The sequence below is a fragment of the Uranotaenia lowii genome, chromosome 1, assembly GCF_029784155.1.
Source record: "Uranotaenia lowii strain MFRU-FL chromosome 1, ASM2978415v1, whole genome shotgun sequence".
Lineage (NCBI taxonomy): Eukaryota > Metazoa > Arthropoda > Insecta > Diptera > Culicidae > Uranotaenia > Uranotaenia lowii.
In genome coordinates, this window is record NC_073691.1 from 200777404 (window position 1) to 200803562 (window position 26159).

Below are 26159 nucleotides of genomic sequence, written 5' to 3' on the forward strand. Positions count from 1 at the left end.
ATTTAAGGATTCCATGCATATAAGCTTGTTTTCTAGCCCGTTACGATACGCGTCTAAATTTTCACGTGATCTGTTTCGGTCTGTCTAGAAATTCGTGTGCAAAACGCACAAAACATGCATTAGTATTGGTGTAAGTATGTTCAACGGACGACCTGGTTGAAATCGGTCGAAGTCAATTGGAAAGAGACAGATTACCAACTGTCAAAATCCATTTCTACTTGTTTCGACCTATTTCAACCTGTTTCGACTAACTTCCATTGAACACACATATTTTCGAGCGAGCATTCGAGCAGCTAGATCAGCTGATTTTGAAGTTTGTGAAGACTACAAAAGGGCTAAAATTAATGTTTTACAAAATTCTCATTCCTGGTGTATAATTCCAGCTGTTTTGTACACCAGAGAAAGTTTCGTTAACCATGCTTAATCATAATAATTATTAATAATTATTAATAATAATTAAAAATTAAAATATTTAGAATTTTTTAAATTGAAACGTTGATTATGAAAAAGTACGATATTCTAGTACAACCATAAAATCAGTTTTGTTGTGGTCGCCGTTTTCGTAAATTCAAAACAGAACCAAAAAATTTTCCATTTTCAGAAACTCGAATGCGATTTTTCAACTTTTGCGGGTCACAAATATTCTTTGAACATACAAGGGTGGCCAGAAGAGCTCTGAGACGGTGTTTTCGTTAAAAAAAACGGCAAAGTGGATAACCTAGTGTATCTGTTGGCCCATTGGAATCTGTTTGCTCGCATCTGGTTAGCCGCCCAGCAGCCAGTAGTTTTCGACGAAGACCCCCACGCATCGACAACCCAGATGGAGCAAGATGTTAAGTTTCCTCCGGTCGACACCGCCTCTGAAGATGTGCACCTGCCGGCGGTAATTTCCGTTGGAGCTTGTTTTACTATTGCCGTCATCTATGTTGCCAGTTTGTACGTGTGGAAGTCGAAACATGATCGGTAAATATGTATTTATTTTCTTTATAACTATTTCGATACGATTGATATTCAATATTCAATTCAGCATTCCAGTGGAATTGACTTTTTGTCATTCAATTGAATATGTTTTGTTTATTGCCCAGTCCATCATTTTTTATGTTAACTTCTTAATTATATTATTACTAGCTTATAGAATCATTTAATTTCAAATGTTTACAATATGGTACAACATTTAATATTTAGGTTGAAACCCTCAAGCTACGCTCAGTTTGCTAAATGAAATTTTCTTATTCTAGGGATCATCCCTCCACCATCAAAAGGCGTTTTTGCAGCGTGTTCGTTGTAATGCTGATCGCTCCAATCTTTGTGTGGGCTCTGTCGTCGGATTTCGTTGCCCATCGATATACCATGTGGCAGATAATGGGCTTCCGATTGGAGGGCTTAGTGACCGCGATTATGCTTCCGCTAGTGCTGACGGCTACGCTATTTTGCGGACCGCTCAGCGTAACCCTTTGTAACGGATTGTGGCGCATCTATTCAGAGCCAATGTACTGGGTCCAAGCCGTCCAAAACCTAATGTGGTTGAGAAACCATCTGGTGGCACCTCTGTCGGAGGAATTTACATTCCGGGCTTGCATGCTGCCTCTGTTGTTGCAAACTTTTCGACCTCATACTGCCATGCTGATAACGCCACTGTTGTTTGGTTTGGCTCATTTGCACCATATCAAGGAGCGGCTCAGGGACGGAACACCCTTGCGCATCGTTCTCACCGTATCGTTTTTCCAGTTTTTCTATACCACCATTTTTGGCATTTATTCGGCATATCTATTCATCAGAACTGGACACTTTGCGGCACCATTTGTAGCGCACGCATTTTGTAACCACATGGGTTTCCCCGATGTGCCGGAAGTGCTCAACCAGACAAACCCTCGAAAAGCCATCTTCCTAAGCCTGTACGTGCTGGGGTTGGTTGGATGGATTTTGCTACTGCCAACGCTTACCACTCCCGGCTGGTATGAGAACAACCTTTTCTGGTCTGGAGACACGTGAACGAACGAACGAACCATTTATAACGTAGAAAGGTTTTGTTTTATTAACGTCATGAAATAGGATCTCCAGTAAGATGCACAAAAGGACAGAAACCCGTGCTTTTAATGTTTGCCATTTAATATTCCTTGTGTATCGGGAATTTAAGGTTTCAGCTATGCGGGTTAACCAATTTAGTTGCATTAACAATAGGACATTTGATATTATGGAAATACACATGTTATATAAATACTTTTTGTAGGTTAAAAATAATCACTGTTTTGCTGCTTGAAAGCTCTTTCCTCTACCTAGCGAGTAGTTTAAGATTCAATTTATTGTTCATTATGATGATTTTCTTAGAAGAAAAAAAATAAACGACAAATTAGCAGTTTTTCAACTATTCGAAACATGTTCTGGTTTTTTTTTATTTGTCGCTTGCCTTTTAACTTTTCGATAATGTCGTCTATGTTATTAAACTTGATTTTGAAGGAATTTTGAAGGTCTTTAGTTTAAGTCTACCGTTGGATTGTCGGTTTCAAATTAGTCTGCGATGCGAGTGAAGTTTCTCGGAGTCATATAAAAAAGTCGTAGTCACGTGACTATTGTTGGCTTCTCCGAGAGGCGACTCACTCCAGGTGACTTATAGTTCATTATGCTCCGGAGGCGAACAAACAACACATGTTTATTTCGACGTTCCAGAGACATTAAACCAGATTTATCGGGTTCACCATGCGAACTGTCAAACATTTAAGGAATATGGAAATATTCATGCAAGAATAAGGTGACTTTTAAAAAACCAAGTCACTTCACGTCACTCGCCTCGCAGAATAAGTCCCTTCATCTAAAAATTGAAAAAGCAATAATAAAACCAAAAAAATGTATTTTCATTGTATTTCTAATGTTAATTTTAAAAAAATGTTGTAATGATTTGCTTCTTATAGTTTTTAATTTATATTTGAATTTTTTGGATTTAAACTTTATCAAAATAATTCATATCTTCTTGAAAACTACTAGATCAACAATAATTTTTGCTTGAGTAGTTAAATGATTTTAATTTTCGAAACATGATTTAAGCCGACGGCGCGGCGACCCTAATTTCAGGTAGTACTAGTCTCAATGGATCGCGTTCATATAATTTAAAGGGATTTTTGGATTTTTCACTCGATTTGAGGGTACAATTTTCCAAGTTTGGATAATCGGAAATTAGAGTGTTAATGTTTATCATCAAAATTCAAAAAACAAAATTTAATTAAAAAAAATATATTTTCAATTATAAACTTTTGGATTTATGCGAAAAATCATAAGTGTACGCATTTGTTTAAGAAACAGGCAGTTTTCCAAGTTGGTCATCTCCGTTCCGATAAAATGGCAGGGTTTTCCTACGGTTTGGTACGGGACATGAAGAAGCCGGTGAACCAGCTAATATGTACAGAGCTAGCGGTGGTGATGAAAGATATTTATCCTAAAGCCAAATTTCACTACCTGGTCCTTCCTTGGGAGGACATTGATACGGTTTACCAGGTATCAAATCTATTTACATTTTTTGTTGTTGTATAGATATCTAATTGCGTCTTTTGTCTGTAGCTTTCTTTGGAAAACTTACCGCTGTTGCACGAGATGCATTTTTTGGGATCAACCGTGATACAGAAATTTGGTGTCCAACAAGGTATGAAGGAGGACTGTTTTCAAATGGGATTTCATATGAAGCCTAGTATGCACAGGTTGCACCTGCACTGTATCTCAACTGATTTTGTTTCCGAGAGTCTAAAGTACAAAGAACATTGGAATAGTTTCGTCACAGATTTTTTTATGCCATTTGAAAGTAAGTTTCATAAGGTATAGTTAAGTCGAATAACGTCTTGCTAATAGAAAATTACATCTTTAATTAACAGGTATTGTGCAGGAGCTGCAAGAAAAGGGTCGAATTGAAAAACGCCCTGAGCAGTATGTCATCGACTTGCTGAAAACGCAATTGGTTTGCAACCAGTGTAATTACCATCCGAAAAGTTTTCCGGACTTGAAACGCCACTTAGCGAACCATTTGTCCAGCACCGGAAGTGGGACCGAAGCCATCAGTTTGTGATCGTATCAACTAACAATAGGATAACTCTATTCATGGGAGTGAAGAAACATGGCTGACTGTACGAGAGATTTGAGGCCGATGCGGACACGTGGCAGGTCCACCAGGCACGGGGATAATCTTTCGCTGGCAAGTTTGCTGTATCTGCTTTGATCGAGGCTAATAACTATGTTGAAGTTAAAGCCCCTCAAATATAGCAGAATACTGGATTTATAGCCAGTTTCAACACCCAAGAGTTTTACTTTTGTTTGTAGATGTGTATCACAAAATAAGTCCTCCTCAGTAATGCCCACACTTCCGGTTCTGAAGGAAAGATACTGCGATCTTCACTGATCAACTTAAATTACAAGAAAGAAAGAATCCATCCTCCAGAAGGACTATTTAAAGACTTCGTAGCCCAAGCCATCCAAAAGGTGCAAGCAAATCGTCCGACAACCTGTTGATTATGGGCGATGGGCGCGTTCGCAACCCGGGTATACGATTTTTCGTGTGTTAAACAGAGAAAGTAATAGCCTTCAGTTCAATTTCACTCCGATTAGCTGTCATTCTTATGGAAATCTGTGTAAGAGTAAAGAGCAAGCTTTATTCTTTTTAGCAGGCCCAATCCCAGATTGGGATTTGGTATGGGAATGGAATGGAACGTATTGGTATGATGGAAGCGAAAAGCTGTCACTAGCATCTGCATCCTACTCGCACTCATGAGGACCAACCGGACCATCAACCGAATCGCGCAGTTATTCTAGCGTGTGATGGTATTCGTGAAAGGTATAATTTGACAGTTGTTTCAGCCTTTCCAGCTGGTATTAAGCTGCGTGAACGTACTCTAAGGGCCTTGCGACCAGGGGGATGGCAATCTGTTTCTGCTTGCGAACAAGAATCTTTCTATTTTTTTCTATCCATCGAGAGAGACGTTTATGGTGTTTTCCTCTCAAAGCAGTACGGAGTTGAAAGAGTCGGTATCGATTTTTGAATACGGCGAATGCGCCAAGACCTTTGTTTTGAGAAAAACGCATTCCAAGTTTCAGAAAATAAAATCAATTTCCTATTTAGCTGCGTACAATCGTTTTTCAGTCTGACCCAGAAAAGACCACTGATCAGCTGAGCAAATATCCTTATCTTTGTAAACAAACTCATTGAGCGGCTCGCGCACTCCTTGCCTACTTATTGTGAAAGTCAAAGAACTTTGTATTTCTAAAAACCTGGATTACGAGCACGTTCATAAAGCCCTTCGACATTAATTAAGGCGGCTGCAAAGTTCTTCGAAATAACAGGTAACCTCATCCGCCATATTGGTTGGCAGATTTCCGATTGATGACGTAGTTGATATGAAAAATAGCGAGCATTGTATTGAATTCTACAGTTTTTTCATAAAAAAAAATTTTTTTTTGATGCCAGTTATTTGTACGCCACTGTCCTCAAATGCATAAATTCGACTTTCCAGAGCTTCTTCAAAAAATACGATTTGGTTTGTGGTTCTCCATAATGTCCTTCTGGATTCCAATCTATAGCGCCTCTCTGCAAATCTCGTTTTCATCTTTCCGCAGCGTGTGCCCAATCCATCTCCACTTACGTTCCCGAATCTCGATTTCAAGCGCCCTTTGATGACACCGGCGATGTAGTTCCTCATTTGAGATCCAGTTGCCAGGCCACCAAGCGCGGATGATGTTCCGCAGGCAGCGGTTACAGGAGTGATACCATTGCAACAAAAATGACGCCAACGGAACAATCTGGAATGGATTGGCTTCTAATCAGCTGGCAGGCTATCCAACGAATTCCTTCTCTGCAAAAAAAAAAAAAAAAAATTCTCCACACTGCTGATCGAAAGCAACAAATCAAAACAAACTTTTGGTTGCTATGATTCTTGACGCTGTATTGTGATGCTAAAATCGTCGGGTGCGTCGCGTCAGTATTTTAGCTCACAACGACGGCGTTGACAGATGACGCGACGCGACGTCTGACGTGCTATTGTGCGGGAGTAATCCTTTGTTTTTGCGACACTTTCCTTTGAAACTAATTTCTATTTTTCTGCGTGTGAAAGTGAAAGAACCTTGTATTTCTAAAAACCTTGATGAGGAGCACGTTCATATAAGCCCTTTGACATTTGCGTTTCTGACATTTTGTTTTCCGTCCCTTTTTCGCCCGCGCACGTGCTGCGCGTCGTGAATTCTTTGTACTAAAAACTTCAAAACAAAAACATTGTGAAATTTTGTGACTTGTGCAATCTCGCCGTCTTCGAACGGTTAAAAAATTGGTTAAATTAAATGCAAAGTTAAGGGTAAGTTTTAGATTTCATACCATAAAACACTAAAATCTCGTAGTCTTAATTCGATTGTAAAAAGAAATGGTATAATAGTTGACTGATGATCAAATTTCCATGCATTCCAAAAAAAAAGCGAAAGGTGAAAGTTTTAATGTTTTTATTTAAATTAGTCTACAGTTCTTCGCTCAATTCGTATATAAATTCAACCGTCACCCGAAAGAAAACTTTCGCCGTTTGATTATTCTCATTCGTTTTTTTTGGTTTCGTTGCCTCGATTGATGTATAACATTTCACACTTTTCATTCTTTCTTTGCTCATATGTGAATTGGTACCGACTATCGATGGATCTTGAGCGAATCTGCCACGACTTTGAATTTCTCTGTGCTTTGAAAATATATACTTCTTATTTATTCTACGGTTTTCGACGTTGGCGGTGGTGCATCATCAGCATCGTCTCAATCCGCGTTCTCGTACGTTTCATAAATCGCGCTATACGTTTAGTGTCGTGATTTTTCATTATTCTGCAATTGGAATCCCAAGTCTGAGAGGCATCATCCCTTGCAACACAATGAGTGTTATCGATTTCATCCTGAGGTAAAGCCAATTTTGAACTTTTTTTCCTAATTTCTTGAGTTAAAATTATTTCGGTTTGTTGGGTTATTATGTTTTTTTTTCAGTTTCTTTCTGTTAACCCTCATTTCTTGATTGGCAATGAAAATTTGCATGCTTAAGGTCTCGTTTCTAAGAATACCCATTGTCTATCTACGTGCGCGATCACAAAAATAACTCGGAATCTGGGTGGAAAAAGGAACGGAATAACAGCATCATATGTCGCAATTTTCTTTGACTCAATTTACATGGCTCGCTTCTCGATTCAAAATGCATTTGTCAGAGAAGCTAGAGGGTAAAACATATTTCGTTAAACTAGGAATTTTTCAACACCCTCAATTTATGTTTAAGAATTCGTTCAGTAATCCATCTAGTACCTAATACATCTGTCCTATACCACACTCGTTTTGCATGCTTAATTTTCTCCCAGCCGTTCCTTTCATCTATGTTTTGGTTAGGTTTTCTACAACCACCATCAAATCGAAAGCACTATACGGGTTCATCACATTTTATGTAATGCCATATTCGTTTTCATCTGGTGGAAAGATGGTTGTGCACCAACTGCTGTCATCTTCATATAAAAAAAACGTTTTGACAGCACTTGGTGCACTACCGGTGCACCACCAGGATGAAAACGAATATGGCATAACTACTAAGCTATACCGCACAAACTCTAATTCGCAATTGGAGACGGCTTAGATTTACAGCTTTTGCTTATCTTTTAACAGTTATCGATTATTTATAACAATTCCTGGCTAACATTTCTTATGATTATATCGCTTTAGCAGTTTATAATATCTTCTACTAAACACCACCAACGATAGGTTTTAAAAAAACGCTGCCCTGAGCTGGAAATTTAAATTTCGCAAGGTGAGTTTTCTTGGGACCAGCTCCTATTAAGATCCATACAGCATCCAATCGTAAAGAAAACACTTTTCATACGAATAGTTCTGTTCAATTGTTTCATATTCGTTAGTAGCATTTTCGATGTCGTATTATACCTACTAGTTTTATGTGTTAATCAATCGGTAAACAACTTTCACCATAGGAGATTCCTGGAACCCCTTCCTAGTATTGTGATGAAAAGAAAGTTTTGAAAATTCAGTACGTTATATTCCAAAGAATTGAAAAGCATGACTTAAAAAAAAGGGAAAGAAATAATAAGCAAAAGAAAACAAACTGAGATGAAAATTTTCATTCAATATAAGATTTGCACTTGAACCTAGAATTATTGCGACTCCTGACGTCTTTGTCGATAGACTGCTAAGTATAGATGGATTTTCCACTGATTAGCATGATGCATGTTTTAAGGCTTTTTAATCCCAGTTGAATTATTGTTAAAGTATTATAACAAATTTCTTATGTATGTACTTAAGTAATCTAGTAGGTTTAATGTTGTTGTGTGGCTTTTGAGTTAAGTATATTGCTGATTTCATCATAAACATCCATATTAAAAAAGAATTTCTTATTAAAAAATTGCATACATATGTGTTCAAAGGTAGCCAAAGCATTTGTAATCGGCAAACCAATATTTCACATGCCTGCTCGTTAATATCGAAACGCGCAACGATTGTTATGAATTTAAGGTTCTTTTCTTTTTTCAGCTGGCAGATAATCCTACAACCGCTATTCAAAATGATTAGACGCCTGTTCAGCACCCTGATTGCAGATTATCCACCAGCAGGAGAATTTCTCGCATCCACACCGCCCAACAGTGGTTCCCAGTCGTCAAAGGGAGGAACAGGCGATGGAGGAGGAGGTTCCCTAAAAGCATCTTTTCGGTCTTCGCATTTGGAATCCCTGAACTGGTTGCACTCCGTTTCACCATGCTTTCCAGTCTCCGGAGATTGTATTGATGTAATCTGCGATCCCTCTTCGTTCTATAACACTCTATTAGAAAAATGTTCAAAGGCACAGCATCGGATCATGTTAGCTAGTTTGTACTTGGGTATTGGAAATTTGGAAACGCGTTTAGTCGATGCTATAAGCGAAAATATGAAGCGCAATCTGCAACTCAAGGTGGACGTTCTGTTGGATTTCACCAGAGGAACACGAGGTGAGCGCAACTCGCAGACAACACTCATGCCTTTGTTGCAACAAAGTGATAACTTCCAGCTGTCCCTGTACCACACACCTGTACTGCGTGGTCTAACGAAAAGATTGGCCCCTCCACGATGGAACGAACTGCTGGGTATCCAGCATATAAAACTATACCTAGTGGACGATACAGTCATCATAAGTGGGGCAAACCTTTCAAACGATTATTTCACTAATCGGCAAGACCGATATGTGATGATTGAGGATCAACGGTTGGCGAATTTCTATGCAGAATTTTTGCACAAGGTACAGGAGTTCAGCTTGAAGGTAAATCGAGCGGGGGAAGCTAATTTACACGAAAATTGGAACATGTTGCCATACAAGAGCGCACAAATTGATTTTGCCACCGAAGCTCGAGACAGGATACGGAATTATTTCCAGGGGGTGATGGAACGACAACGAAAGGAGTTCGAGGAAGACAAAGGTGAGTGAAATCGTGCGAAATATCAATGTTCTAGTTCTAGTTGATCTTGATTAGCAGAATCTTCATAAGCAATACTTGTTTGCAGAATCGGATACCTGGATATTTCCACTGATTGAGATGGGACAGCTCGGTATTCACCATGACAGTTTGGTGACCAAAAGTCTTCTCTCCGGCTGTCTTACCGAATCGAAACTCAATCTGGCCACGGGATACTTCAACCTGACCGAAACCTACATGGACACATTGACGAATGAGTGCCGCGCCGAATGTAGCATTCTTATGGCACATCCCAATGTCAGTATATTTGCAGTCCAATATCCCTAAATCAACCAGTTCGCTACTAATGTTCTGTTCTATCATATCTCCCGATAGGCAAACGGTTTTTTAGGTGCCAAAGGACCAGCGGGAGGAATTCCAGCTGCCTACTCGTTGATTGCCAAGAAATTTTACGAAAAACTGAAACAATCCAACCAACATCATCGGGTGTCGCTGCTCGAGTACGAACGCAACGGTTGGACGTATCATGCCAAGGGTCTGTGGTATTACCTGCCTGGGTCGAGTCAACCCAACCTCACCTTGGTCGGTTCATCCAATTTCGGTGAACGATCTGTCAACCGGGATCTTGAGGCACAAATTGCTTTAGTAACCACCAATGGCAGCCTTCAACGGAAGCTGCAGGCCGAGTACGAGAATATCCTGCAGCATTCATCGACGGCCGAAGCACAGCTGGATGCTCGAGAGGTGCCCCGATGGGTGCGGGCAGTAGTCGGGTTGTTCCGTAATTTCTTCTAAGTCATTAGGTAGGTTCTACACTATTTATCTAATCTTAAACTGTATTGTACGCTGACGGTGGCGAACTCATTTGTGTCTCCTAGTGCTTAAACTTAGCTGTGCGCCGAACAAATTTTAAATAATTGTACCAAAAAGTTGGATTACAGAATAATTTTAATATTCATATGGACGCCATATTTAAAAAATACAAGGCTTAGTTAAATTGAATACAGTTAACATTGTTATATGAATTATCACATTCCTTGAAAAATCTTTTTAAATGAACAACATGAAATCTAATTCGTATCCAAACATCGAAGCAAGAAATACATAAAAAAAGGAGAATTATGATAAAAAGTGAACCTGTGGAAGGAAAATATTTGTTAATTGTAGTGAAAAGTGTGCAAAGAACCAGTTAAACTTTAAACATATCTCTGGTTGTGTTGTTTATTATCTTAACATCATCTGGCAAAGGTGGGTGTCTGAATGAGTAAAACTTAAATCTATAGATCTACATAAACCGTTTGCTAGTTGTTTCTCAATCGTTCACTCAAGCTATGCTCAATCCGTTGTTTGAAAGTGACAATGGACACATTTAAATCGAATAAGGTATAACAACTGAGGAACCATATTTTTGCGGAACGTAAGAGGTCGTTGCGGCCATTTCATGTCTCAAGATCCTTGCCAAGAACATTGCTCGACCGATAGAGTGACGATCTGCCGGGGTATGAAGTCCAAGCAGAACCCATCGTTGTGGATAGAGCGGTAAATTTAACGGGTTCTCCCAAGGCAGTTCACGGAGAGAATACCGCACAAATCGCCGCTGAATTTCTTGCGCAACCCACAAAGAGTAAAACGGTCACCATACCAGGTTTGTAGATTCCTATATTGATCGTACCAGGCGGCAATACAGGCTCGCATCCACACGTTGCAGTGGCTCGCCCAGTACGCGTAATCATATATGAATGAATTTCCTCCGACCGAATGTAATAATACAATTGTATTATATTGTTAACACTTAGCAACGCTTAAAACCAGTAAATTATCATCACACCAGTTCACCATGTCCAGGAAGTCTTGTAACTCATAACAATCAGCTGAACTGTTTATGACCAAAAATATTCTAATGTCGTCCACGTACAGGAGAACTCCACAACCAATAAGAAGCAAATTAAAGTCATCACATAGAATTGTAAACAACAGAGGGCCCAAATTACTGCCTTGCGGAACACAAGACTTTGGAATAAAATCAGGAGGTTCTGCAGAAGATCCCGATTCCTCAAACCTCGAGTTCGAGTGTTCCTAGTAGTGCGAGAAGCCGGTTTTTGATGAAAGCAAATCATCGACAACAGACGCATGTATGGCGGTTCTGCAAGCTTGCAGCTTGTCGATGTCGATCAGGAGACAGCGGCATTCGTAGCTGGGAAGTCAGGACGAGTCCTGCCAGTTCAAGTGTCGAAGGACATACCTCAAAAAACGCCGTTGGTTGGCTCCAATCCGGTCAGAACCATTTGATAATAAGGGCATCAAACAGCAGAGGCATATCCAAAGATCGATCGAATTATGCTACGTAGATATCCTTGAACTCCAGAACCCAGGTTTCTGGAGGCTTTGTCGACAATGTAGTTGGTGTGAGTCTTAAAATCCAGCCGTTCGTCAATAGTTTGCCTCGTTTCCAAGGAAACAAACGGCTGAAAAAGGGCGCCGTTCACAAGAAAATGACGAGAATGGACTACACATTTACCAGGGTTCATTGGTATGCGTTTGGCACCATACCAGGGTGCGAAGAGGTTAAAATGAATCATCTGATCAAGCCATTGATAAAGTAGCACAATTTCACGTCGTCGGCGTTAGGAATACTATAGGTCTCATATGACATCCATGGGTCACGCCGGAGGAAGCTGAGAACTGGCTGGAGAAACAGTCACCCGTATGAACTGTTCGTTTACGTCCAGTTGAATAACTGCGAAACCAGTCAAGTAGAGATCCACATAAACCTAGACGACTGAGCCTTCCAATGGCAATGGTTTGGCTTGTCGAAAGCAGCCGATAGTACGCTACTAGAAGGACAGCAAGCTAGTTTTTGTTGAGCATTTTGGCATAAATCCATGCTGGTCGTAGGAAAAGTTAAGCTTGCAGCACAGGAAAATGAAAACCAAAACCACAAATTCGAAAAGATCGGCTATCGTACACAAAGTTGAGGTACCACGGTAGTTATTGACATCTCTCCTAATCTCTTTTCTTCCCTCCACAGTGAAGGGAACGTAGCCCTGTCAAGCGAAATATGGAAGATAAGTCTAACGGGAGTCAGAAAAAAGGCCATGACACATTTCCACTGGTATAGTCCTTCCGAGCCCTCATGATAGCGCAATCAAATTGTTCTACGGTTATTGAAACAGTATCGATTATGCTCAAATTTTTTTTTGGCAAATAGGTCACAGATTTCGAAGCCTAAATTCTCCGTGTTGGCATCTGGAAATATGTAGGACGGTGCCCCGGATTCATTCCGCTTGCTGATTTTTGACATGTTTCCAGAAGGAATTTGGGCTTGTCTTGAGGTTACATTGAATCCGGCTAAGGAGGTTTTTATAGCCTTTATAGCAGTTAGTAAAATCGCGGCTCATGTTGAAATGCTTAAACCATGCCTTCGTCCGAACCTTAGGGATAATCGTAGCCAACTTCCCAGTGTATAGGCGGAGTTGAGTCTACGATGTTCCTCCTTGGTGTGCGGAGATCTCTGCTTGTTGCTTCGGATCCGCTGGTTCGAGTTCAGACTTCGATGGGAGCCAGCACATTTCTAGTGTACTGAAGAAACCGGAGTTTTCTTCAACATCTGCACTCCAAATAAGTTCCAGTTTCTTCTTTTTCGAAATATTTCACTACCGCAGCATCGAATAATATTTCGTATGATATATCTTTACAATAAGTTTTACTAAGGCATTAAACTCAAGAAGTTTTTTTTTGTCCCGAGTATTCTTTCCACTTTTGTAGTGTTAGTAAGAGAGGGCGACTAAGTTATTTATTTTCATAGTATACCGTCTTTAGTAATTCCTAAAATGCACTGGTCCATGGCAACCGTTCTCCAATTTCTCGGAAATCCCACATTCGCCAGATAACGGTCCATTAGGTGTCTAACCACCTCGCTCGTTGCGCCCCTGCTTTTCTTGTGCCTACCAGATTCGTAGCGAACAACTGTTTTGCAGGACAGTTGTACGGCAATCCGTTCTCCTGCACGCCGTCAAAGATAGTTCATAAGAGAGAAGATCTGGTCCGTCGTAGACCATCCCTCCACAAAGCCGGCCTGATGATTCCCACGAATCTGTTTGCTTGTGGCGTTAGGCGGCGGAGTAGGATTCGGGACAGGACTTTGTAGGCGGTGTTTAGGTCAGTGATCGCGCGGTAGTTCTCAAAGTCCATTTTGTCACCCTTCTGGTAGATAGGGCATATAACCCCCTCCTTCCACTCCTCCGGCAGCTGTTATTCGTCCCAGATGATGGTCCGGTGTAGGCAATCGGCCAACTTGTCTGGGCTGTTCAGCTGCGATGTCATCCTTCCCAGCCGACTTGTTGCTATTTACCCGGTGAATGTCTTCCTTAACTTCACTCATCGTTGGGATTGGCTCCACCTCGTTATTGGTTACGCCGATGCCCACCGTTTGATCTTCTGCATGTGCCCCGTTTGTGTTCATCGAAGTATTGCTTCCACCTCCGCCAGGATGCCCACATTTCGGCTAGCGGCACGAAGCCTTTGCGGGATGCGTTGAGTTTCTGATAGAACGTTCGTATTTTTTGGGGATGGGGCAGCTGCTTCATGCAACGATGCCACATTTTGATCGGTATTATCAGCGTATCTCTTTCTGTTATATTGAGACTTTTATGGGTGAGAATAAGATACACTGATAATACCGATCAAAATGTGGCATCGATGGCTTCATGTCCTCCTCCTAAAGGCGGCGCATTTTCTCCTGGAAAATTTGGACTCGCTACCTCTTCCGCTGTCGGTGATTTTCCACGTTTCGACGGGTGCTTCTTCGTCCATCACACTCCTACACACACTCCTCGTCGAACCAGTGGTTCCATCGAGTTCATTCCACATGCCCGATGACGTTCTCTGCAACGCTTTTGATGACTGTCTTTATGGTATCCCAACATTCCTCGCCAAGCTAAGGTAATCCTATACGAATTTTCGATCAGAGCACCCAATGCCCTGGAATTACCAGTAGATTTTTTTGTATAATGATATGGTTAATCTGGTAAATGACATTCTGGTAAACGTTTCATTTAGGTAAATGTTTTACTCCAGTTGATGGTAGTCCGGTAAATGGTACATTTCGGTAAATGAAAATCCGGTAAACGGAAGCCCGGTAAATGGTTTTCCGGTGAATGGATACTACAGTAAATATTCGCAAACTATTGAAAGTTCAAACATGGAATGATTTATTAGTACAACTACAAATCAACGCTTACTATGTTCACATATCAGAGTATAGATTTTTGATGAAATTATCTAATTCTCTGTTTTATCTCGGTTGTTTTTGTAAAGAACCCCAGTTTTTCTATATATGAGCATTTTATACTCGTTCACTCAATACTTGAAGATAACTCTCTCGCTTACTTTATCTCTCACTCTCTCCTCTCTTATTCTTTTAAATGAACCTTCTCGTCATGGTTGCCACATGTACAGATTTATCTAGACAGGTACAGATTTTTGAGCTCATTTTTGGTACAGAATCTGTACGTACAGATGACAGATTTTCAAAATTTGGTACAGATTTGTACAGATTTTTGACTTTCAAAAACTGAAAAAAGTTTCTACATTTCGCTATCAACCAGTCTATTGAAAACATAGAAAATAAGTCAAAAGTTAGCCTTTATTATTCTGACGATAGGAGTTCCTTACTGGAAAGTACACGATGGAACAGTTAGAATTCTAAATTTGCTAATAATAAAATATCTGATTATAATCCCCCACTCGTCAGCAGTGGTTGAGCGCATTTTGTCGCAAGTTAATGCCAATAAAACCAAAGTTCGTAATCGTCTGAATATTGACACATTGGACGCTATAATATCCTTAGAACGAAAAGTTATTTAAGATCAAATGGCGGATCGAAAAATATCGTATTAAATATGAAGCTCAAAAATCGTTTTAATAATACTGTGTATTAACATCATGAACATTAGGAATTTTTTGATATAAAAAATATTTTTAATGTCAGTTTTTTAAAGAGAGAAAATAAAAATGATTAAATGAGTTTCACAAAAAGTGTTTAGCTAAAAAATTGTACTATGTGCAATAAAGTATCTATCTTTTTTAAGATTAAAAATAATAAACAAAATCTTCACATATCAACACGTTCAACTTTGTTTTCTTTGGTACAGATTTTGGTACAGATTTTTGAGTTTTCAGTACAGATGAAAAAGATTTTTTCGATGAGCGGTACAGATTTGGATGTGGTAACACTGCTTCTCGTTTCGAATCGTTGCGCAGCAGTAGGTTAGATGTTTCGGAAAGGACCGCGATCAGTTTTCTGTGCACCGTAGATCACGCCGGTTTGAGTTTGGTGAGCGTTGTTGATCGTTATCATCTGGTCGGTTGAAACTTTTTCGAGGGCGGTGTGGTTTGTTGTTGTTTTGAAACTGTGCACTGTGTGTAGTGCATTGGCACCCGTTTTTACGCAATGGCCTACGTCGATCGAAAATAATTGCGTTGCCTCCTTGTTCTGGGCGACTGTTTTCTGGGTAGGTAACAGGGCTGGTATCGTATCTCGCAGTGCGTGAGTTGGTGGTTTGTTTTGATTTATATTATCAATGCGCGATCATCTAAAAAGGTCTAGGGTGACCATGAAAAAGCATATTCCTCAAATGAATGGGATTAGTTGTTGGTGAATCCGAGAAGTGATGGCTTTGTCGATTGATCTTTTGAGTTGAATTGTGGAACACACTACATACGTTGTCTCCGAGGGTTTCTTCGCGTCGTGTGTGCTGTGCAACGGTTTTAATTGAGTAATAACCCGCAGCAAATTGAATAAATCTACCATGGAAATCGTGCCTTGAAGGAGTTGCAGAAATACAAACGGAGACCTGTTACACGGTTACACAGTCAGAAGAAATTTAAAGGTCAACTCAACTCTAACGTTCAATTGGTTTAGTGACTTATTGTTGATCTGTGATGAATCTCTAAGGTAACTTAGTTACAGTGTCGGAAAGACACCCGATAGGCTAGGAAGAAAGGTTTCAATGCTGTAATACGTACCTATATGTGGATGCAGTTTAGTATTAGGCCTGTAACTTAACATTGTGACTGATAAAATACCAAGAATTAAAGGTCATTATCGGATTGTTTTCGTTATGTGAAAATCTGCTGGGAAAGGAAGCTGAGCATAAACCAAAAACAGTGCTGAGAAAATAATTTTTCAGATGTGAATTTTCCTCTGGTTTCGTTTGTTAAATTACCTCACTCTCGAAGAGTATTATTATTGCTGTGAGCTTGGGATTTCATGGATCCCCGAACGGAGGTTTCGTCTAATACCGCGGTTCAATTTTGATAATTGAAACATTTTGTGTTTGTCGGTTTCCCGTAAACCTATTTTATTTCTTGCATTATAACGATTCTCCTTTAAACCTCTATTATAGCTTATGAAGATAACGCGCGGTGATCGTTTGAAGAATCTACCAGAGTTAAGCAACAAGTTCTTAGCGGAAACGAAGATAACGAAAGAAAGTGAAAGACGGAAACAACCATACTGGAATCGCTGAACCCGTGAAGTTCAGTGATGGAAACCCGTAATTGTAGCGACTAGGAAAAAAAGAACTCCTACCCTTTGTGTTGCATAAATCGATAATTGAACTCAGTGGCGTTGCGGAAGTATAATAATTGCAGGATTGAGAAGAAAGTGATAGTTGGAGAAGTGACGAATGAAGAAATAATCAAAGAATCATCGACAGCTGAGTAATCTTCGATTGGTGGTGCAGTGGCAGCGCACCCGTTTCGTAAAATTCGGATAAATTTTGGATAAGCGTAAAAACACATGTAATGATGGGTGCCCTAGGGCTCCGGTTTTGGTGGTCATGCCACCAGATATTGGTGCTAGCTCTGATAATGGAACCGGTGGTCTGCAATCATGCTCAACAGCACAATGCGTCAAACTCAAAAGGTGAGTACGAGAAATTTTCTTCGTAATAACTAGAAAAAGTTGAACTGTATTCCCACTCAATATTTTTTCGGCAGAAGATGGATTGACGAAAGATTAATCATTTTTTTAAATTAATGAAGAAAACTTGACTTAATTGTTTAAATTTTGAAATCTAATATATTTCTCTTAAGAGAAGACACTTACAAATAATTGCACCCCTCATTGTCTCAAAAGATACTTTCAGTCATTACTTGATCATCATTAGAAAACCAAGTGGATGCTCCTACTATTTAACATGGCAGACAGTTCCCTCTGTTTGCGTTCGCTCGGCGCAGAAGTGTCTCATTTTCATTCCCATTCATTTATGTGGTAGATGTATGTAGATGATTAAAAGAGTGTTTTGTTTTTCCACAACACCATCCATAAGCGGGAAGAAGTAGCGGATATTCACGCATTGCCAGGCCAGTGTAGGTACTGTTTATAAAGATAAACACACTAAGAGCCTGCAGTAACATTACCTCCTCCCGACTGAATGGAGATGAGTCGATGGCGGCTTGAGCCCATAACAAGCTAATCCGCCGAATGGATGGCAAGTGTAAACAAAGATTGTTTGTTTTCCCATTCCATACCATAACCAGAGTGAAGATGATCTTTCTCTCCTGCGACACCATGGGGGAGTTCGGAAAGAACCGAACCAGAAGAGGATTCTTTTTTTTTATGAACCCTAACTTGACCTGACAGCGCAGGGGAATTATTCTCTCTAACTAACGGGTTTTATGCTTTTCTTCTTGCTGTCTATCGGACTCGAGCATGCAACTCACTGACATGGCGGCCGGGTGGATTATGCTGGCAAGACATAATATTCCCATGATGGGCAAATAAATCAGTAAGATTCAAAGAAAGTGTCGAAGTGCTTCTCAAATGATCACACGGGAACTTTTTGGTTTCAAAAAATGACAAAAATGAAAATTATCAAAATGAAAAAAATTGTCAAAATTATCATGATAAAAAGGGCGAATTTATCATCATTGGCAGAAAAAAAAAGAAAAAATACCGTAAAAATCATAATGATAGAAATGACAAGAATTACAAAAATGAAACCGTTTAAAATTTGACAAAAATGGAAAAAAATAAAAAAACAATGCCAAAAACTGACAAAAATTACGAAAGTGACCATATTGACAAAAAGTTCAAAAATGACAAAAGTTATAAAAAAGAAAAAAAAAAGTACAAGAGCACAAAAAAGCGTTTCTAGACTGTAGTGGTCGTTGAAAAATTGCCTGTTTCGTCGTATTAAGCCAAGAACCGCAAAGTCTGTTGTAGTCGAAGTATTCCAATGTCCTTGACGATGGAATTGCGGTCTAAGGTAGTGGATGACATTTTGTACCCTAAGTTCAAGGGTTGACGTTTGCGAGTAAAAGAAATGACATTAAATTTGGTAATATTAGGAGCCATACCATTCTGATGACATGACACCACGTTAAAATTGAATAGATGTCTTTTTGGAGAGCACAACAGTCAACTATTGAAGCTATGGTGCGAAAAACTTTGAGATCGTCGGCGTACAACAGCTTTTACGATTCAATAATAGCGCATAGATCGTTGATAAAAAGAACGAAGATCAAAGGTCCCAGGTGACTTCCTTGTGGAGCTCCAGAAGTGATTCGAAAAGGTGTCGAGTTTGCGTTGTTCAGTCGTATGTAAGCAGTCCGGTCTACGAGATAAGAGTTGATCCAGTTGCAAAGCCAATCAGGTAATCTTATCCAACGCACTTTTTCTATAACTCGATGTGCGGTACTCTATCAAAAGCCTTGCTCAAGTCTACATAAACTGTATCGACTTGTTGCCGTTTGTCAAGCCTATAGTAACCAACTTCAAAACGTACGCCATGAGGTTGGTGGTCTTAGATCTCCGTTTCATGAACTTATGTTGATCTTCAGAAATACAGTGATGCAGCGTTTGATAAAGCACGTCATAAACGAGGCTCTCGAATACATTAGGAGGCAAACAGCAAAGAATCAAAATCCCTCGCTAGTTTTCCACTCGAAGCTAGTCGCTGGATTTGAGGATTGGAGTGATCGATGCGATTTTCCATGCGATGGATTCTGTTAATGACTGGTTAAAAATCATCGAAATTGTTACGGACAACCAGAATAGGAGGAATGCCATCTGGTCCAGGTCCTTCTGTTTTATTTAACGTTGACAGCTTCCGCAAGACGTCATTCGAGGAGAAATTCAGCAGAGGAAGGTTGAAGTCATCGTTCCGTCACCCTTTTCTATGTCGCACGTATGACCAAAATGATTTCTTACGTAATGGTCCCGCGTCGATTCTCCGGTGCATAGGGCTGTGGTAAAAGACATCCACTATTGACGATCCGGAGCCAGCGTCTTAATTTGGTTCCATTCAAGATTCTCGTCGACAGTTCTGATTTCCGCGGCTAGGCTTCACCGCCACAAGTTTCTGAGCCTGCCTCTCCTTCGATGTCCCTCTGGATTCCATTCAAGCGCCTCTTTGCAAATCTCGTTCTCATCTTTCCACAGGGTGTGCCCAATTCATCTCCACTTACGTTCATGAATCACGATTTCTAGCGCCCCTTTGATGACACCGGCGACACAACTGAATTCCTAGGCCCTGAAGAAAGGAAATTCGTTCCGAATTTTTCGGTAGAAGTTGTTGGAAAAGCTTTTCCAGGCACTAGCGCTGTCTCAGTGGCCGGCAGTGATGGAGCCGAAGAAGCCGGAAGATCGGCTTTGGTTCAGCTGGAAAATATGGACAGTCTCGAAAATATTCCAATAATCCGGTGGTTGCATACGATGAATTCTTGAAGAGGATTACTGCCGTTGTCTGTTACACAACCTGGCTGGATAATCTGGAACACCGCCAGCTCTTACCAGAGCATCCGGACCGTTTTCAAAATCTTCTCAGACTTCTGCATTAGAGGTACATTCCTGAATATAAAGACTTTACAAATTTGTCCGAAAAAAATATCTTCGAGGGTGACCTTTTCGTCATTGAAAACCACTTCTGAATTATAGAATGCCGAATTGAAAGATTTGTTTACAATTGTTTCTGATTTATTTGACGTCTGAAGAGGATCTGACCAAATCATTAATCGTGGCCTCCTTATTCATTCTCAAATATCTAACACGCATGCTTGACTCCTACAATAATAACAACAATGACAAAAATGACAAATATGTTAAAATTGAAAAAAATGATGAAAATGACAAAAATACAAAAATAAAAAAAATTAAAAAAAACAAAAACCTCAGAAATGAACTAAATGGGATTCTTCGAAACTTTTATAAATGACAAAAAAACACAAAAATTACAACATAGAAATGATAAAAAGATGAAAATGACAAAAACTAAGAAAAATAATGAAATCAATTATGACAAGAATTACAAAAATTATAAGAATCACAAAAATTACGTCAATGTTAAATATACAATTGAAAAAAAATTGCAAAAAAATACGAAAAAGACCAAAATGACGGAAATAATAAAAGGGATAAAATAACAAAAATTGTAATTGTACCTCAAATTTTCTTAGGAGTTTATCAATGATTAGCAAGCTCATAGCTTGATTGATCCGATTAGTGAGATTGTAAACCTCTGGGTTCAATATGCATGAAGACAAAGGCGGCTACCACCGTAAGCTTTCGGCATTCGGGAACGTTTTGGCCTATGATTTGTTGCTAGGTATCCATCGATTATACTTTCTATCAAGAGATACTGCGGCCTAAATGCAAAGGACACTGGAAGAAAAATTGCGTCATAGAAATTGAATAATCTTCGAAAGGTAGTTTTCGAATCTGAAGAACAAAAAAAAATGCGTTATATTAAAACAGTTTTAGACAAACGATGTGTTTCGAAAGTTTGAGCTCCGTAAATCTCACTTTCTTGTTTCCAGATTCCAATCCTGAAGTAGTCGAAAAAAGTCAAACTGGAAAGTTCAATGTATATTTTAGAGTTTTATAGTTAAAAAGAAGGATGAAGAGAAATAATCGCGCGCCACGGTCACTCTCTCTCGTTCGCGTATCGCTTTGCTACTGCGCTCACTTTGAAGGTGACGGGATCGCCAGCAAAAAAAAAACGAAGAGAAAAACACGTTAAACCTGTTTTGGCCAAACGTGTGCGGGACTTGAAATGTTCCAATTTTTTTTTGCGACTACCAACAGGCATCTGACGTTAAAAGTTTTGAAGATCACTACCAAGACTATCGACCACGCGGGCCCGATCGAGTTCGGTGCGGTTATCATCATTGGTTCATACAATAAATATAATCAATCGCGATTCTCCTTTGTGTCGAGCTCTCTGAAATGGGCTCATATCTTAGACCCACTCTTCGAATTTATGAGCACAATTTTTCGTTTGCGTCTTCATAATGGTGATTGAATGTGCGTTCCGATTGATTAAACCTGTTCTATAATGGATTCCTGCGGTTAGAATCGCCTGAATTAAAAATCATCTTACGCTCGAACAAAGGAATATTGGCTCTTCGAACGCGTTCGAAGGACCGTTTTTCCACGTGCTTGAACTGGTTTCGTTTTCCTCAAAATTTAAAGTTCGATATACTGAAATTTTTAGAAACTGATCATAGCAAAAGTTTGTGCTAACGTTCCGCGGTTTTTTTCTGCACAAACTGGCTGTAACAATCATCCGTAAAGTGCCCGCGCGCACACCTAAACCCTTTCAAATATGGCGAAAAGGGTCAACATCGTGAACCTGTTTCTCCGTCCGTCGTCGTTCCGAAACCGGGCATGGATAAATGCGCCAGGTTTCGACATCACGGAACAGACCAGACCTACATACTTTGGTTGGGCATCGGGAAGCAACAAGCGACGGCGATCTTTTGTTGCACCGAAGCGCAGCGGAGCAGTTGAATGAAAGTGGGTAAAAAGAGCTTTCCACCAAACCAAACATGGTCCCGTATGACGAATCGGCCAAGCCCGTGGCCCCAGGAGAGAAAAGAATCTTTTTCTTATATCTACGTGTTTTTTGACGGATGGCCCCCCAAACGCGATGAATAGCTAAGCCGTATCATAAATGCATCATCATCATCATCATCTCTGAAATTACCGCTGTCTCGGTGTTTGTTCAACGTCCACACGGGTTCGAGGGAACTCATCCGTCACGTCAAACGAGCGGGAAGAGTCGAAAGGTTTAAATTTATGAAATTTCTATGGATTTTTGTTTGTTTATTGAACCTTTTTTTTCAAGTCGAATATTTATCCTCAATTTGTAATGTGGTGAAATTGAGGCGATTAGCTGTTAGGTGTCTTCGGAACATTTGATTTTTTTTACTAAAATAAAAAAAGAACTTGCATATGTCCACATTTTTCTACAGTCATGCGAATCCAATGCCTAAGGTAGCAGTACCTCAACAGTTCTAATGCAGATGAGGTGCATTGAAAAAGCTGATCCTTACTTGTTGCGCTTCTCTCCCATCGTTTCATCAACTGAAAGCAGCAGCTGCAGCATAATTTTTCGCGGAATGCAATCATAATTATGGAAATTTTGCCCACTAAGATTTATTGGCGCTGCTGAGATGAGGAACTACATACAGTCATTATTAATGATTGAATGAGTCATCGGTTATTTTTATCATAGTTGATTTGCTTGCATTCGCTGCTTTGAAGCCGTTGAAGTTAAATTGACGTTGGAAAGTCGAAGGGGATCGAGACCTTAAAAAAAGACCCAAACCAACCTCCATACTCAGTCCAGGCCCCTTATTACACAACCTAAAAGAGGCAGACAACTTCAACAGAAACAAGTTTCCATTTTGCTTGCTTCCGAAGAAGAAGGTAATAAACCAACGCGAAATCAGACAATGGATGGGCTTCTGGTGTTTTTTTTCTGGATTTTTGCTCCTGCTTTCCAGCTTCTGTCATTTTTTTCCGGAAACATTAGGAATTTTAAGGTTACCTTAATGTCAGTGGGGGACATGATAAACGATGATTTGTAGTTTCAAACAACTGATAGTGGGAAGAAATTAAATTTTCTTAGAACTTCTTAAAGTGATACTTTGTGAACAATGTCCAGACTTTCAGGAGAATTTTCTGAATATATTCTAACCTTTCAATTCTTTCAATAATGTAGAGATGAGATGAAGGATATGCAGAAAACAAATCAAATTTATTAAAAAAATTAAATAAAATTAAAGTTTTACTTGGCCACACTGAAGATAAATAAAATAAAATAAATTTCTTTGGTAACGTTTGTTATTTTGGCAACACTCAGGGTTGCCAACGTTTTTTTTTCGCTCAAAGTGATGAGCTTTTTTTGGTCACTCCTCAATTTCACTGTAATATGTGTTGTGAGCCTACTTGACAGATGTATGTACTTCTGAGTGACAGATGTATCTGAGTGAATCTCTGATGAATCTCAACATGAAATAACATAACGACAAATAACATAAATACCAACAAAATTATGACAAGTTTAAGTTTTGCGTCCATCCGCGATGCCAGGTAATAATGTTTGACGTTTTATAGTTAGGAAAAAAGGTAAACAAAAGGGTGTAAATTTTCGTTGAATTTAAAACTCATTTTACTGCGGCTTTTTACTTCAGAGATCTCTTAAAAAGTAAGTATAATCAACTTTTAGGTCTTCTTCTAGCGTTTTAAATATTTTTTGAAAAAATATTGATATGCACTAAGCGATAAATCGGGTTTGGTTTGGTTTGGTTACTTGGGCTACTGTTTGGTTAATATCTCGGATATACCTTACAAATATTAAACGACCGAAAATTCAAAACAAACTTTCACTTTTTTTTCCTGGGATTTTAACGCCTGGGCGTTATTCATCCCCTTTCCTGCTATGTCTGTCTAGTGCGTCTAGTGTTGCCAGTGTTGTAGATCTGTTTTTTGTTGTTGATTTCTTTTAATAGAGATGTACCGAATAGTGGTATTCGGCGAACGGCCGAATACCGAATATTGACCTTTTCAACTATTCGGCCAAACGAATATTCGGCCGAATATTCGGTCGAATACTCTGTTAAGTTTTTAATAGAAACTAAAAAGCGAAAATTTCATCTTTGTACTACTTCTTCCATCTTAATACTCCTTATGTTTTTTAATCTATTATTTTCAACCAGATGTATGAAATATCAGATCTTCTTTAAGTGGAAGACTCTTTAATTTTAAAACTGTCACCAAGAGTTAGAAGGACATCAAATGAATTGTCGCTTTTAGGACGTTTATCACCAAAGAGATTGGGTTCTTGTGAAATCTGGGACAAAACATGTCAAAACAGATGTCAAGCTGTTTGAAATTGTTTATTTTATATTGAATCAGATGAATATCGACTTTAAACTTAATGTCTTCAAAATAATTGCCTATAAAAACGATGATTTTGAAATTAAAGAATACCATATTTTCTACCAAACGAGTTCACATGGCCGGGTCTGGACAATTTTTTGAAAAAATTGTTTAAAAAAGAGCTATCTCAACAGAATCTAGGCATTATTCTAAAACATACCTGAGGAAAAAGAAAAAAAACTACCTACTTAAAATCGTACACGGGTTGAGGAAAAATTGATGAATTGAATATTTAAATTTACTCTAACAAATCGTTTTTGATTGCAAAATCTAAAAATTTTCAAAGAGCAATTTGAGTATTTATTTGATTTAGCAAATAATCTGAATAAACTCGGGTAAAATCCGAAAGATTTCAAATAATATCTGGACATCTCGGTCAGATTTGATTGTTCTCGAATTCTTCATTGGAATTATTGACAAGCCTGGATATGAAAAAAATCTTAAATAAACGATAATCAAAGTATAAAGCTATCTACAGTGAAATATACACGGATACACATAAGATCTTTTAATGAAACCATAAGTTTTTAATGATTTTGTAGCTTTTTCAACATTACTTTTAGATATTTTATATATTATCCAACATCAGTTTAAAAATTAGAAAAGTCTGTTAGTGTATAAAATTTGAAAAATAAGTATTCGGCCGAATACTTGGCTCAACTATTCGGTGAGCCGAATATTCGGCTTAACGGTTTTTTGGCGGCATTCGGCGCCGAATATTCGGCCGACCGAATATTCGGTACATCTCTATCTTTTATCTCATATCTCTCCGAACAATTTGGTCTTTCGTAAGAAGCGTATCATTTTCTCTTCGTCTTCAGGATCATTTTAGAGTGCTTCCTAAAAGTTTTGAGCCAGTCCACAGTCCGATCGGACCTGGTGATATATCGGACACTGAATGATGATGTGTTTGATGGTTACGGGAACTTTGCAAGTGTGACATTCGGGGGGATCTTCGTTACCCATTAGGTGACCGTGTGTCAGTCTGGTGTGACCTATGCGTAGCCGCGTAAGTACTCTCCGTTCCAGGAATGTGTTTCGATCAGTCCATGCCAGAGTGCAGTTTTTTACTTCTCTTAGTTTGTTCTCAGGGCAGGTGTTCCAACGATGTGCCCGTAGTAGGGATAGTCTGTTTTTTATTCAGTTTGTGATGTCTGACGGCGGGGCAGGAATATTTGGAGGAGTCATCTGACTGCCTTCAAAAGCCAGACGATCTGCAGCTTCATTCCCGGGAATCATGGAATGCCCAGGGATCGAGCACAGGGTAATACTTTTCTGGATAGCGAGTTCAGAGAAGGTAATAATCCAGGGATGTTTTGCGTTACCTGCTGACACGGCACTAAGCACGCTAGCAGAGTCCGAGAAGATGACGGAACCAGATGAAGGGCATAAGTCTTCGCCAGCTTTTAAGACAGCAAAGGCTTCTGAGCTGAACACTGTACATTGAGATGGGAGTGCTAGTGCGATGTTTCTTGTACCGCCAAATATACCACAT

At 39.4% G+C, this 26159-nt stretch overlaps 4 protein-coding genes across 19 annotated transcripts in view; all 4 read left to right on the forward strand.

Moving 5' to 3' along the window:
• The first annotated feature begins 572 nt into the window (after positions 1-572).
• LOC129739675 (CAAX prenyl protease 2-like) lies at positions 573-2799 on the forward strand. The gene is made up of 2 exons (XM_055731161.1): positions 573-963; positions 1239-2799. The coding sequence occupies exons 1-2, from the start codon at positions 821-823 to the stop codon at positions 1990-1992; spliced, it is 897 nt and encodes a 298-aa protein (XP_055587136.1). The 5' UTR covers positions 573-820; the 3' UTR covers positions 1993-2799.
• A 155-nt stretch (positions 2800-2954) lies between these two features.
• On the forward strand, positions 2955-4276 carry LOC129739676 (aprataxin-like protein). Its single transcript, XM_055731162.1, has 3 exons — positions 2955-3489; positions 3553-3790; positions 3861-4276. Exons 1-3 carry the CDS (start codon positions 3334-3336, stop codon positions 4049-4051), a joined length of 585 nt encoding a protein of 194 aa, XP_055587137.1. The 5' UTR covers positions 2955-3333; the 3' UTR covers positions 4052-4276.
• Positions 4277-6214: 1938 nt separating this feature from the next.
• On the forward strand, positions 6215-10437 carry LOC129739678 (CDP-diacylglycerol--glycerol-3-phosphate 3-phosphatidyltransferase, mitochondrial-like). 10 transcript variants are annotated; one of them, XM_055731163.1, is made up of 5 exons: positions 6238-6323; positions 6757-6902; positions 8504-9438; positions 9524-9732; positions 9811-10437. In XM_055731163.1, exons 2-5 carry the CDS (start codon positions 6877-6879, stop codon positions 10228-10230), a joined length of 1590 nt encoding a protein of 529 aa, XP_055587138.1. In that variant the 5' UTR covers positions 6238-6323; positions 6757-6876; the 3' UTR covers positions 10231-10437. The 10 variants fall into 10 exon arrangements, with proteins under 10 accessions (XP_055587149.1, XP_055587138.1, XP_055587144.1 ...); XM_055731169.1 differs by lacking the exon at positions 6757-6902 and adding an exon at positions 7703-7787 and having other exon boundaries at positions 6244-6323; positions 8522-9438; XM_055731173.1 differs by lacking the exon at positions 6757-6902 and adding an exon at positions 7742-7787 and having other exon boundaries at positions 6251-6323; positions 8522-9438.
• Positions 10438-15746: 5309 nt separating this feature from the next.
• Positions 15747-26159, forward strand: part of LOC129744084 (uncharacterized) — an 82570-nt gene continuing 72157 nt past the window's right edge. The window contains exons 1-2 of one of the 7 annotated variants that reach the window (XM_055736451.1): positions 15747-15993; positions 16842-17362. In XM_055736451.1, coding sequence (XP_055592426.1) covers positions 17242-17362 — 121 coding nt within the window. In that variant the 5' untranslated portion in view covers positions 15747-15993; positions 16842-17241. The other 6 variants (XM_055736458.1, XM_055736463.1, XM_055736442.1 and 3 more) reach the window with 6 other exon arrangements.

What these genes read in the sequence shown, in the direction of transcription:
- LOC129739675 (XM_055731161.1), top strand. Translation starts at nt 821, where the DNA reads ATGGAGCAAGATGTTAAGTTTCCTCCGGTCGACACCGCCTCTGAAGAT. An exon ending in TGGAAGTCGAAACATGATCG is followed by an intron (nt 964 to 1,238) that starts GTAAATATGTAT and finishes TTCTTATTCTAG; the next exon opens with GGATCATCCCTCCACCATCA.
- LOC129739676 (XM_055731162.1), top strand. Translation starts at nt 3,334, where the DNA reads ATGGCAGGGTTTTCCTACGGTTTGGTACGGGACATGAAGAAGCCGGTG. An exon ending in ACATTGATACGGTTTACCAG is followed by an intron (nt 3,490 to 3,552) that starts GTATCAAATCTA and finishes TTTTGTCTGTAG; the next exon opens with CTTTCTTTGGAAAACTTACC. An exon ending in TTTTTTTATGCCATTTGAAA is followed by an intron (nt 3,791 to 3,860) that starts GTAAGTTTCATA and finishes TTTAATTAACAG; the next exon opens with GTATTGTGCAGGAGCTGCAA.
- LOC129739678 (XM_055731163.1), top strand. Translation starts at nt 6,877, where the DNA reads ATGAGTGTTATCGATTTCATCCTGAG. An exon ending in GTTATCGATTTCATCCTGAG is followed by an intron (nt 6,903 to 8,503) that starts GTAAAGCCAATT and finishes TATGAATTTAAG; the next exon opens with GTTCTTTTCTTTTTTCAGCT. An exon ending in TTCTTATGGCACATCCCAAT is followed by an intron (nt 9,733 to 9,810) that starts GTCAGTATATTT and finishes ATCTCCCGATAG; the next exon opens with GCAAACGGTTTTTTAGGTGC.